Source organism: Triticum aestivum, chromosome 2D (genome assembly GCF_018294505.1).
Source record: "Triticum aestivum cultivar Chinese Spring chromosome 2D, IWGSC CS RefSeq v2.1, whole genome shotgun sequence".
Taxonomy (NCBI): domain Eukaryota; kingdom Viridiplantae; phylum Streptophyta; class Magnoliopsida; order Poales; family Poaceae; genus Triticum; species Triticum aestivum.
In genome coordinates, this window is record NC_057799.1 from 379,526,741 (window position 1) to 379,539,458 (window position 12,718).

General features: G+C 45.6%; 3 protein-coding genes across 3 annotated transcripts; 2 read left to right on the plus strand and 1 right to left on the minus strand.

The window, feature by feature from the left end:
- The first annotated feature begins 2,686 nt into the window (after positions 1-2,686).
- On the plus strand, positions 2,687-3,469 carry LOC123053257 (non-specific lipid transfer protein GPI-anchored 1). The gene is made up of 2 exons (XM_044476712.1): positions 2,687-3,126; positions 3,245-3,469. Exons 1-2 carry the CDS (start codon positions 2,784-2,786, stop codon positions 3,277-3,279), a joined length of 378 nt encoding a protein of 125 aa, XP_044332647.1. The 5' UTR covers positions 2,687-2,783; the 3' UTR covers positions 3,280-3,469.
- A 540-nt stretch (positions 3,470-4,009) lies between these two features.
- Positions 4,010-5,123, plus strand: LOC123053256 (uncharacterized). Its single transcript, XM_044476710.1, has 3 exons — positions 4,010-4,358; positions 4,470-4,673; positions 4,753-5,123. The coding sequence occupies exons 1-3, from the start codon at positions 4,119-4,121 to the stop codon at positions 4,909-4,911; spliced, it is 603 nt and encodes a 200-aa protein (XP_044332645.1). The 5' UTR covers positions 4,010-4,118; the 3' UTR covers positions 4,912-5,123.
- A 50-nt stretch (positions 5,124-5,173) lies between these two features.
- On the minus strand, positions 5,174-10,095 carry LOC123053255 (transcription factor E2FA). Its single transcript, XM_044476709.1, has 14 exons — positions 9,643-10,095; positions 8,180-8,369; positions 7,995-8,048; positions 7,690-7,775; positions 7,517-7,605; positions 7,392-7,443; positions 7,216-7,268; positions 7,070-7,120; positions 6,922-6,970; positions 6,706-6,771; positions 6,526-6,602; positions 6,228-6,447; positions 5,802-5,871; positions 5,174-5,715 (listed from the first exon to the last, which is right to left on the minus strand). Exons 1-14 carry the CDS (start codon positions 9,847-9,849, stop codon positions 5,603-5,605), a joined length of 1,377 nt encoding a protein of 458 aa, XP_044332644.1. The 5' UTR covers positions 9,850-10,095; the 3' UTR covers positions 5,174-5,602.
- Between the last annotated feature and the right edge of the window lie 2,623 nt (positions 10,096-12,718).

Genomic DNA, 12,718 nt, shown 5'->3' on the forward strand with positions numbered 1-12,718 from the left:
GGTGGTGGAGGGTGGTGCATGACGGTATGTCGGAGGCGATGGACGACCCTCATCATCGACTGTCAGGCGAATCAACACCATTTGTACGGCGAGTCATGCCCAACTCGCTCCCTCTTAGTTTTCTGGTCCATCTCTCACTCCTATTTCGGTTAGGGTTAACCGGAGACTCAAGTCTTTGGTTTACTTGTTTAATCCATGTATTGAGCGAAATATTTGTATGGATTAATTCTTGACGGCATTGCCCCTTGCATCCTGAATTGTGCTATGGTTTTTTTGGTGGCTTGAATGAGGCGATTTTGTGGAGCAAATTCGTTGGTCAATAACATGATGGCAACGGATTTGGCAACATTTGTGCTCAATTTTTTTAGTAATCTTGTGGGTCATGTGTTTTTCAAAAATCATAATGTTCCACAACTGAAAATCTTGTAATGTTGGTTAACCGAATTTCTATATGGTTTCGTTCCTAAATTTTTGTGAAATGTGTATTGAAGTTAACTGAAAATTGTGTGCACTGAATTTTTCTACAGTTAATTAACTGAATATTTATGACATTGTAACTACTGGAGTTAATTGGAATAGTTAGTTAAATGTATTGCTAAATTTGCTTAATTATATTGTATATTCTGTTGGTTAATTGAATTTTTGAATTGTTGTGACACTAACAATAGTACATTTAACTGCTTTTTTGTGTACTAGTGTTATCAGTTATGTGAATTTATTACCTGAATTTGTGCTATTTTGTTCATGCAGGATAATTTGATGGTTTCTTTACTTCAGATCCATCGTAAGGGTTTCTTTTATGAAAGTGGCAGATGATATGTGATGCAACATGTTGCAAATGATAGCTGCAATAATAGAGCACAAGAACTTGCTACTGCTTGTAGACCATGGTGGATTACTCCATAGAAATATTTTGCTCAACACATGTATTGAGCAAGAAAAACAAAGACTTGAGTGCATGATCATGCATCTAGTTAACCGTAACAGAGACAGGGCGAGGCAGGGCATGACTCGCCATATGATGGTGTTGATTCGCCGGCAGTCGACGGCGAGGGTCTTCCCTCACCTGCAACGCTGGTCACCATGACGCACCACCTCTGCCACCACCTTAGAACAAGAGAGAGAGAGAGAGAGAGAGAGAGAGAGAGAGAGAGGATGACAACAATGAAGGGGAGACGAAGCGGTGCGGAGTGTGAGTGAAGATGTAGCTCATTTGGAGTACCTATGTGAAAAAAATTAAACGATCGCCACTTCATGAAGGGGCTTTTTGCGCAACTAAAAGAACGTTAGTTTTCTTTTTTTTGCAAAAACAATAGCGCGGGGGACAACTAATGCTTCCCCGTATCCCACCCACTAACATTAGGCCACGACTACACTGGTGTGCCACGTGAGCGCCACATACGGCCGCAGACACATGGAGGCACCATATTTGCACATCCAGTTAAGTTTGATAATCAAAATGTGCATTTTGCAACTTTTAGCATTAAAACTGACCATGCAGCGAAGTTGTAGCACTCCCGTGTAATTACCTCGATTAACAATGATAGACACTATATGTATACAAAATATACAAACTTGTGTACAGTCCAATATATTTGATGTGTGATATGCTTTTTCAGTCTAACTACTCCCTCTGTCCCATAATATAAAAGCATTTTGGACACTAGTGTAAAAAACGCTCTTATATTATGGAACGGAGGGAGTAGTTGTCACTTGGCGTAAAAACGCACACTACAGGGTCTAGTTCAAACGGTGTGCCTTAATTAATAACTAATGGGTTTGTGTGTGCTTTTTGCTGAATTTTTAGTTCACCATGTGTTGTACTTCCTCTGTTCCTAAATATAAATCTTTTTAAACATTTCAAATAGACTGCAACATATTGATGTATGTAGACATATTTTGAATGTAGATTCACTCATTTTGCTTCGTATGTAGTCACTTGTTAAAATCTTTAGAAAGACTTATATTTGCGAATGGAGAGAGTTTTGTATGGTTTTTGGGCGGTTTCCCTCGTTTAACTGGACCAACTTGAGTAGTTGGCGTTTCTAAAAGGGAACTCTAATTGGTTGCCATCACTAATGGTTCTGCGTTCACAAGCCGTAGTATCAACCCTTCATGCCATCACAAACGCCGTACATGTATGATATTCCCTCCGTTTTTAAATGTAAGTTTTTGTAGAGATTCCACTAAATAAACTACATACGGAACAAAATGAATGAATTCATACTTAAAATGCATCTATATACATCCGTATGTAGTTTATAGTGGAATCTCTATAAAGATTTATATTTAAGAACGAAGGAAGTACAGTACTAGATTGCAGCACGCTACGAAGGAAGTTGTGCCACACATTTATCGTGAGAAGAAAAAAAGGACGGCGCCACACACGTATCTTGTTCCCTCGAGCGTGCTATGCCTGTGCTTCTTAACGTAGAGCATAATTCTGACGGATGGTGCATCTGGCAGTGGGACTGCTGTGTCCATCACGAGGTTCGTGCTCCTTGCATGGTCGGCAATCCATGACCGAAAATGCTTCACACACGACAGTGTTTGGACGATAACTGCACGATCGAGGGATCCAGCGGCCGCTGCTGGGCTGTGCTCGACATTCTTCGGCTGGATTTAACCGTCGTGCACAAGTCGTCCAAACTTTATCGTCCCCATAGCACTGCTCATCCATGACACTGTATATATAAGCAGAAGCTAAGCAGCCGTTTAGCCACGACAGCGCGCGCGCACACAAGAGCCGAGCAAAGGGAGAGTAAACCACCACGAGCACAACAATGAGATCCCTGATCTCGGTGTCCGCGGCCGCGCTGGTCCTCGCCGCCGTCCTCGCCGCCGCGCCGCGGCTCGCGGGGGGGCAGGACGAGTGCGGCGCCACCCCGCCGGACCAGGAGGCCCTGAAGCTGGTGCCGTGCGTGGCGGCGGGGAAGGACCCGGACTCCAAGCCTTCGGACCGCTGCTGCGCAGCGGTGAAGGAGATCGGGGAGAGGAGCCCCGCGTGCCTCTGCGCGGTGCTGCTCTCCAAGATCGTGCGCCGGGTCGGGGTCAAGCCGGAGGTGGCCATCACCATCCCCAAGCGCTGCGACCTGGCCGACCGCCCCATCGGCTACAAGTGCGGCGGTACGTTACGTGCTGTTTCATTCATTGCTGGCTTGGTTCTTGGCCTAGGAATTCGTTGGATTATGAAACAGTCGACGACGCGTTGGGTGAGTAATCACGTGTGATTTTTCTTTTGCAGACTACACCATGCCCAGCCTGCAGCTGAAGGACTGATCGACGGTTTACCAGCACCAAAGCGGTTAAATAAGGCTAGTAAGTTCGTGTCTCCGTATGCAGACACCAGCACATTGTATGGAGTGTTAAAAAAATTTACTGTACATTGTATGGAGAAAATGATCCCCGTGCTTCAGTGGGCTTTGTTTGTGCCGTGAATCGAGGATGCAAAGAACGACGCCGTTGCGCCCAACTCTGAAAATGGCAGCATTTTCTGATTGTTGATTGCGTGAAAACAGAATCGAACACTTATCGTGTAGCCAGAAAAGACCATAGATTATGTCTGTATACAAACGCCAATAATCCCGATGGTAACGTGCGGGTATCCGCTAGCAAAGGTAGAAGCTGAAACACTGTCACGCTGGTCGAGGATTGCTCCTGTGTATGAAATCGTTCGACAAATTGGATAACGGACGATATTGTACTGCCCGCAAAAAAAACGGATGATATTGTACTAGTATCATATATATTTCCTCTGTCCAAAATTAATTGACGGATAAATGGCTAAAAATGAATGTATCTAAACGGAGGGAGTTACTAGTAACAAAAGTGTAAAAGCAATGAGCTATTGGCCCTGCGCCTACACGCACTCCGTACATACTCAATAGCACAGCGATGGCTACTTGTCACCTGCCTCCACCTCACGTTTGCATCAGCACATCAGCCCAAGCCCGCATCGATCTCAGCCGTCCATCGCATAAAACACCCAGTAACATTGTACCACCTGGCGTCCCCGGTTCCTATCTCTTCCTGCCCCCGCGTCCCCACCCCCTCCTTCGGCGGTCTTCGCTCTGCAGCCTCTGCTGGTTCCACTCCATCCAATCGTCCGTGCTCCATCCATGGCCGCGCCAGCTCTCCCCCTTGCCAACCACGCCGCTCCCACGGCCACGGCCAGGTACCTCCACCGCAACCTCCAGTTACTGCAGCCCAAGCGGCAGCTCCCGCCCGGCTTCCTCGCCGCTCGGCCTCTCCGGCAGCCGCGCCGGGCGCTCTCCGCCGTGCCGGAAACCAAGGAGGAGGACGCCAAGACGGCCGAGGAGATCACCGAGAAGTACGGCCTCGAGGTCGGCCTCTGGAAGGTAAGCACGTGCACCACCGCAGCCTTCTCGTATACTACGTATACATGAAGTGAAATTTCCAAGCGCACGTGAAATGAATCGTGTGACGCCTGACGTGTTTGCTTGCTTCAGATATTTAGCTCGAAGGAGGAGGAGGGAGGCGAGGAAGGGGAGGAGGGGAAGCCGAAGAAGTCGAGAACGGAGCAGGCCAAGGAGCTCCTGGGCAAGTACGGCGGCGCGTACCTGGCCACCTCGATCACGCTCTCGCTCATCTCCTTCACCGCCTGCTACCTCCTCATCAACGCCGGCGTCGACGTCCAGCAGCTGCTCGGCAAGGTCAGAGCTACTTCGAGCTGGTCACAAACTTCTTAATCACAGACGGGGGTTGTGCTTTGTTGTAATATAAATGCTGCAGATTGGGATCGCCACGGACGAGACCGGAGGGAAGGTGGGGACATTCGCGCTGGCCTACGCCGCGCATAAGGCCGCGTCGCCGATAAGGTTCCCGCCGACTGTGGCGCTCACGCCGGTGGTGGCCAACTGGATAGGGAAGATCACCAAGGGAGGCGACTGACTAGACTGATGCAGCAGTCAAGTGTAGGCACTTCGATCCAAGTGCACTTGCTGTTTTAGATGTTCTGCTAGTGTAAATGAAATCTGGCTAAAGTACGATTTTGCCTACTTGTTTTGTATGTTTGCTGCTCTTGTAAAACAGGATAGTAATCCCAATGTATCAGAGACAAACTAGTACTAGTAACTGGGAATATATCGATTTTTAGCTAGTAATAACAACGAATGATGAGTCCAGAAACCTTCAATGCTTGGGAAATGACCTGTAAACTCTTCTGCATGGAATTTGCACAATTTGCTCGACATATGTCCTAGTATAATGGTATAAGTCAGCCATTGTACTTTGTACACGTCTGCCAGAATATTTACATGTTTTGCAGAGGAAGAACCAGGCGCCCAAACTGACCTTATCAGGGGAATCCAGTTGGAGAAAATCACCTGGTAAGCTCAAGCGGCAGACTGATGACACAAAATACTAGCGACTCAATGTACATACGCTAACTGGAAGAAGGAGGTGAAACCATTGAGGGACGTCAAAGCAATAAGTTACTGAACACATATCGCCAGATCACTGCCAGAAAGGACGCAAAATTTGGTAGAAATCACCAGTCTCCAAAGAGTCCCAGGAAGAACATTTACCATCCCCAAGAAACGAACTCTGTTGTTCCAGAATGTCCTAATCATCATCTTGTTGTCTATCCACAGGTTGGGCCTACAGCTGTAGATTTACCGACAACTGCTGGCTGTTGCTGGGGTGTGCGAGGGGCGGTTGCCTCTTCAGCTAAGAACTGATCCCACTGCACTTCTGCTGTTCATTAGTCAAGTACTTCAAAGTTGAGGTCAGGTTGTGCCTTTTTAAACAAGATCACAGTGAATTCATTCCTTAAAGGATACGTGCTGTTCTCCACATATCTGTAATGCTGCTGGCATCACCGTCAGTGAGAAGGTAGTAGTCAGCATCAACCTGCAAAAGTGTGTAGAAGCATGAGCCCTGGGTCTTTGAGAGTCTGGATATCATATCAATACAAGATAATAAACAATAAAAAGCTAAAAATAGATTACTGTTATTGCTACCAGAAAGGTGATTGGATAGTACAAAGATCAAGAGTCCAAGAATATATATATATATATAGGCAACTAATGTGAGTTGATGTTCACAGATGTCATGGACAAAAAAATTATGAAGTGAAAAAAAATCAGAGTCCGGTGTACTTTTCAGTTCAATGATATGATTGTTTTTTTACCTTCCATAATAGTTTATTTATACAGAACGTAAAGTTCATATCGACTTGCATCAACATTTTTTTATAAGGAACGTACATGAAATTCTGGAGTTATCTTTGCCATCCCCCCAAAGTCTTGAGCATTTAGATCTGGAGTTCTGTGGATATGCTGAATATTCGGCAACTTGTCCTTTGATCTGCTGCTTTGTCCAGCTTCTGTTGCTATGAATCCGTCTGTGGAGGCAGGTTCTGCCACATTTGCGTGCCTTGGAGGCGTTGCGACACCAACCAGCTCTTCCATGTTTTCCTCAAATTTACTAAAAATATAATAAGAATGCTAATCAGACAATCTACCGTTTAATGCATAAGCCTTAAAGAGAAGACTGACACATTACCTAACCAGGTAAAGATCGATGGAACCCATTGTACTCCTTATTACGATTGTGTATCTCCTTTGGATATAATCACCAGCCTGATTAAGGAACAGATTCACAGAGGTCGCAAAATAGTTAGTAATAATTATTAAACAATAGACGAAGTAGATGGAGAACTCATCACTTTTACTGTTTCATTACCTCATCAGGATCTGGTACTTCCAGTGTAGTGCCATGAGGTGCTTTTATCGCGATTAGTGTTTCATTCTGCAGAACGACAAAGACCATATGAGATCGCAACAAAATTATCTCCATACAGATTATTATAGCTGGTCTGTTAAGCTAACTCTGAACAATTAGCAATAAAGTGACCTTTGGAAATGAATAATATTGCATTTCTCAGTAAAACAGACAGACCTGAAAGCAGGGCAATCCCTTGATGTCATCCTCGGTAAGGTATAGCCACCTAAAGGCAGGAATACCAGAAAAAGATTAGTACATGATTAGAAACTGGCATGCTATTAATTTAAGTACAAAAGCCAAACATGGAAGGAATATAGTTTACCTCTGATTGTTCTCCTCTTCAGTTAACTCCCTCACCTTTTCATGCATTTCACTGCAAGTATAATTATTTTCAGATCATGTAGCTATTTATTTTAGGTACCAGACAAATTACAGTCAATAATTTTGCAACCTCCAGTAGCTACCAACCTTATACGATTATCCAATGCTTTTTCTTGGAGTTTAAGATTTTCAAGTTCTGTCTGCGACAAGGTTACACAAAAGGCTGCTTAGATTAAAATGTTTTCTGTTTCTATCTTCAGAAGAAATTATCAAAACTGACAATTTCAAGGTTGCAAGAACTAGAAAATTACAGCAATACATACCTCCAAAACTGAAATTTCATTGTCTAAGTTAGCTCCTGAGTCATCCAAACCCCTGCAGCGTTGCGAGCTTAGCATTTCACACCATAAATACAGGCATAAATAGTTAGAAGGAAGACAATGGTTACCTCCAACGGATTCTGTTCTTAAGCTTCTTTTCTAACAGCCCAATTCCTTCAAGGACATTTGTAATGTCGTATATGCGTCTTTTTTTAACCTGTTGTTAGAAACCATCGGTAATCTTGTATCAATAGGGACCAAGATATATGTTAGCTTTAATGAGAAGAGAAGAAATTTATACCACTAATATCTCTGCAACATTATTCAAATCTAAAATGCCATCTTCAGCCTGCTTGAGCAAACTGATGAACTTTTTAGTCAATTCCCCTGAACAAACATTACACAGAGAGCTGTCAGAAAAGCTAATATCTAACCAGGCAATTCTCTTCTACTTAATGAATAGGCAGCACTCCTGCTGGGTATTCCCGGAAAAAAAAAGTAAAAGCTAATATCAAGCATGACGATATAACCAGATATAAATGCACCATAAGCTGAATCCCAGCAGTAAGGTGAGAAAAACTAGAGATCGTATGAGACGAGACATACCTAATGAATGTTCAGCGCGGGAAGAACCAGGAGTGAGTGGAGTACCAGGTGAACCTTCAAAACACAAAGGTGCATGCATTCAAATATTAGTGAGAAAAAACACATTCAGATATAAAAGTATAAGTTGTGAAAAAAAAAACTATGTTGATGTAATCAGTAGTACAGAACAAGAGGTTTCTACGTGCCAGCATTTGATATAGGGGTCTGCAGTCCATCTTTGCTGCCTTTAGCCTTTGATTTGTATGTCCTAGCAGCTTTTCCAGAGACAGGGGTCATATGTGGACTGCTAACTCCTTCAGTAAACCCAGGGCTGGTTATCATCCATTCAGTTGACTCAATGGCATCACTTTCTCCACATGGAGCTTTTCTTTTTAGCTGCAAAAGGAGAAAATGCATCATTCAGTGATCTTACATTAGAAATTGCCTTAAGTGGCATATGCAAATAATAGATCTCAAATTCTCAAGTATGCAGTAAGTGTATCATGAGTAAGTCAACATGCCTCCTGGGTCTAGTAGGCAGATAATATTTTGTTTATATGCTGTATAATCAACACATGAACAATGAAAATGGACAGCAATCCGCATGATCACAATACAAAGATATAAGAAAACCTAGTGCAGATAGCACCAGTGTCAGGTATAGGCTATAGCTGCATTGAACCTATGACAACACAAACAGTGATCCTATCATGGCTACCAATAATCCCAAATTTCAATTTCCTTCACCAGAAAACTCAGAATCTCTCTAAAAAACACAACTATATTTGTGGAGCTTCAATGTGAAAAGTCGTGTACACTTTCCAAGATAACAAAGATCATGAAATCTTTTTATACTCTGGGGAAGTAACCATCATAAACACACAAACATGTTTTTTCTGCAACATTGTCTCGTTAACCTGGAACAAGCACAGTGATCCAAAGAAAACAGATATCTCTAACAAAGTGCAAAGCAAATTACTACATGAGCAGCAATTTCTGTGTTGCAGATACATACACCTCAGGCATGAGAATTGCAGTAATAATAACTAAATTAGCAATAACATGGCTATTCACAGAAAAAGAAACATGACAGAAGCACCAGAACTGAGAATTGCCAATCATAGTTGCAACAAAGTGAGGCGACAGCGAATTTACATCTAAACCGATTCTACAAAGTATCAAATGCTACTTTATTGGTATTCCTAAAAAAATGCTACTCTAGTACCCTCCCAAGCCGACAAGAAGCAACTCTCAAGCAGCTGGGAAGGATTAAGGAAAACAACCTGAATGTAGCATTTGCCATCCAAACATTACCTATCGCCCCCAAACCCCAAATCTCCTCGGCGAACTACATACACAGATTACTCCACTTTGTATTCTAGAAAAAGATTACTCCAATTTGCAATCGATACAAGATAAATCGATAGACTATCCAATGCGATGGAAGCTTAGCATCAATGTTTCCCCAAATTATTCAGTGAATGGTAATAAGCTGCGGACGATTCTACCGAAATCAACATGCCGATAATAAATTGTATAACATGTTCGATGTTCCGCTAAATGACAACTCGAACTGCACAAAACCTCACCAAATCCGTACGAAGATCCCTCCAAGAAACAAGCACATGGTACAGTAAAGTTCATGGGTAGGCTCAAAGAGGCAACTCACGGGCGTCCTGATGATGATCCCCTCCTCGACATCGCCGCCAGCGCTGCCCCGGGATGCTGCTGCCGGGGCGGAGGAGGACGGCGGCAAGGGGAACCGGTGGTATTCGGCGGGGACGGCGAAGGGCGGACGCTCCGGGGCCAGCGGAACGCACTTCTGCACCGATTGCACGATCTGCTGCGCGGCCTGCGGCCGGCCGCCTCCCGACATGGTCTCCGACAGGAGGGCCGCAGCACCACCGAGTCCGGCGATCACCGGCCAGGCACGTGGAGAGCCTGGTCCTGGTCGGATCTCCGGCGATCGCCCCGATGCGGGCTCCTTGGGTAGGGTTCCGGCGGGGTCGGCGGCGGGGAGCGGGGCGGTGCGAGGGGTTAAGGGGGAAAAGCGCGAGGAGAGAAAACGAGGGAAGCGAGGGAAATTGGTAGCGTTTGCGAGTTGCGACTTCGGATAGGTTATGTGGAGGGAAGCCGACGGAGAGGGTTGTTCTGCGACGGGGTTATTTTATTTCTTCGAGGGTCTGGATGTAAATGTAGCGGGGGACTGGAGCCCCGCGGCGCTTGTGTGGTTTTAGTTTCTGCCTTTGTGCCGTCCGTGTAAACATTATTCCGTATTTAAAAAGAATCATTAAATTGGGAGCTTTATTTTTGTATGTTTTGAGGTTGCTTACCACATAAGTCACGTGATAATTAGGAGCAATTAATGAACTAAAGGCATCTACAGCCGGGCACCTCAAACCCCTCGAACGCCCGGGGCGGACGGCCCGGTCACTGACCGGTCAAAAATAAACGAACCAGACGGGCGCCTCGAACCGACCTCAAACGTCCGGGCTGACCGGCACCCTCATATTCAGCCCAAATCTAGGGCGGATATGGGGTGGCCCGGGCACCGGGCGCGTGCGTCACGTGTGATCGGGCATGGAGTGCATTGAGTATTTCAGACATATCATGACTAGGCACAAGATGATTTGGTGCCCCTCGAAGACTATTGAAGACGGTGTTTCTCTATGTTTCTTTTCGGTGGATTTGAGTCATAGGAAAGTCGTACTGTTAAGAGGGGGTCCGCTTTGGAAAGGTTTGGGTGGAATCATCAGGTACACATCTACTCCTTTTGCACCATCTTTCCTTTGGCTCTTTGGAGCGTCCTCCATCTTTTCTTGTCTATGCAAAATGTCGTGTTGCTGAACTGGGGCATGAGGTAGTACTGCTCCTCGGAGCGGTAGTACAGCAGGCCCTTGCGGTAGTACCGGCCTCTGGCGCGGTAGTACCGCAAGTGCCCACGGTAGTACCGCACCCTTGGAGCGGTAGTACTGTGGCCTCAGGCCAGGCGCTGCTGCTTTTGCGGTAGTAGGGGCGGATGTAATTTTTTACGTCCGCGCCCTACGCGGTAGTACCGTGCGGTCTGGTCAGGCTCAGCAGCATGCGCGGCAGTAGGGGCGGATGTAATTTTTTACATCCGCGCCCCGCGCGATAGTACCGCCCCTGGCTTGCAGTACTACCGTGTCGGATTTTTGCATAGATCCCAACTCATCGGAAGTTGCCACGGATGTATTTTTATATGTCCGTGCCTTCCCAAATCTAGTCTATCCCTGCCTTGCGGTAGTACCGCCAGCGGTTCTACCGCCCTCTGCCCCTTCGCTTCAGGGCTAGTTTAGATTCTGCTGCATGGGCGGTACTACCGCAGTGCCTTGTGGTAGTACCATGTGCCCTTGCGGTAGTACCGCGTCCCCGGCGCGGTAGTACCGTGCTTCGCAGGCTAAGTTGGTGGATAACGGTTGGATTTGTTCTTCGACTATATAAGGGGTGTCTTCTTCTCCGAGTTGACTACCTCTTCCATCCCCAAGCTCCATTGTTGCTCCAAGCTCCATTTTCGCCCGATCTCTCTCCCTAGTCAATCAAACTTGTTGATTCTTTAGGGATTGGTTGAGAAGGCCCCGATCTACACATCCACCAAGAGAAATTTGATTCCCCCCACTAATCCCTTGCGGATCTTGTTACTCCTGGGTGTTTGAGCACCCTAGACGGTTGAGGTCACCGCGGAGCCATATTCCATTGTGGTGAAGCTTCGTGGTGTCGTTGGGAGCCTCCAATTAAGTTATGGAGATTGCCCCAACCTTGTTTGTAAAGGTCCGGTCGCCGCCTCCAAGGGCACCAATAGTGAAATCACGGCATCTCGCATTGTGTGAGGGCGTGAGGAGAATACGGTGGCCCTAGTGGCTTCTTGGGGAGCATTGTGCCTCCACACCGCTCCAACGGAACGTACTTCCCCTCAAAAGGAAGGAACTTCGGTAACACATCCTCGTCTTCACCGGCTCCACTCTTGGTTATCTCGTGCCTTTACTTGTGCAAACTTATTTGTGTTGTATCCCTTGCTTGCTTGTGTGCTTGTTGTTGTTGCATCATATAGGTTGCTCACCTAGTTGCATATCTAGACAACCTACTTTGATGCAAAGTTTAAATTGGTAAAAAAAGCTAAAAATTGTTAGTTGCCTATTCACCCCCCTCTAGTCAACTATATCGATCCTTTCAATTGGTATCAGAGCCTCGTCTCTTTATTAAGGACTTTGTCGTCCGAAGAGTATGGTTGACACCGTAGACGGTGGTGAGGAGCACTCCGGTGTTAATCCGATCTCGTCTACGGCCAATGGGGAAACCGCGGTCTCTCGTGAGGAATTCAATGTGGCTTTAGACACATTGAAAACCTCCATGACGACCAAGGTTGTAAGCATGTTTAATAACTTCTTAGAAGGGCTTAAACTATCTACCACACCGATGAAAGTGGGTGATCCCACTAACAAGGTGACAGATGCTAACTCCGACAAGGGGGGAGCTACTAGTGAAAAGGCTCCTTCTTCTAGTGGTAAAAATGAAAACGACATCTTTGCCCATGTGGAACCTCCACTTACTTATGGTGGATCGATTCCTTCCACTCATTTGAATCATGCCGATCCTCCCCCTAAGATTGTGAAAAATGAGGACTTTGATTCTTGGGTTTATCGCTTTAAGCGTCATTTAAACCATGTTAATACTAATCTTTGGAGAATCATTGAAGAAGGTTTTTATCCGCATGACCGAAGCAACTT

Excerpts from the sequence above, each read along its gene's own strand:
- LOC123053257 (XM_044476712.1), top strand. The coding sequence starts at position 2,784 with ATGAGATCCCTGATCTCGGTGTCCGCGGCCGCGCTGGTCCTCGCCGCC. Across the intron at positions 3,127-3,244 it reads CATCGGCTACAAGTGCGGCG|ACTACACCATGCCCAGCCTG; the intron begins GTACGTTACGTG and ends TTTCTTTTGCAG.
- LOC123053256 (XM_044476710.1), top strand. The coding sequence starts at position 4,119 with ATGGCCGCGCCAGCTCTCCCCCTTGCCAACCACGCCGCTCCCACGGCC. Across the intron at positions 4,359-4,469 it reads TCGAGGTCGGCCTCTGGAAG|ATATTTAGCTCGAAGGAGGA; the intron begins GTAAGCACGTGC and ends TGCTTGCTTCAG. Across the intron at positions 4,674-4,752 it reads TCCAGCAGCTGCTCGGCAAG|ATTGGGATCGCCACGGACGA; the intron begins GTCAGAGCTACT and ends TAAATGCTGCAG.
- LOC123053255 (XM_044476709.1), bottom strand. The coding sequence starts at position 9,849 with ATGTCGGGAGGCGGCCGGCCGCAGGCCGCGCAGCAGATCGTGCAATCG. Across the intron at positions 7,606-7,689 it reads ATGTTGCAGAGATATTAGTG|GTTAAAAAAAGACGCATATA; the intron begins GTATAAATTTCT and ends TTCTAACAACAG. Across the intron at positions 5,716-5,801 it reads AGATATGTGGAGAACAGCAC|CAGAAGTGCAGTGGGATCAG; the intron begins GTATCCTTTAAG and ends ACTAATGAACAG.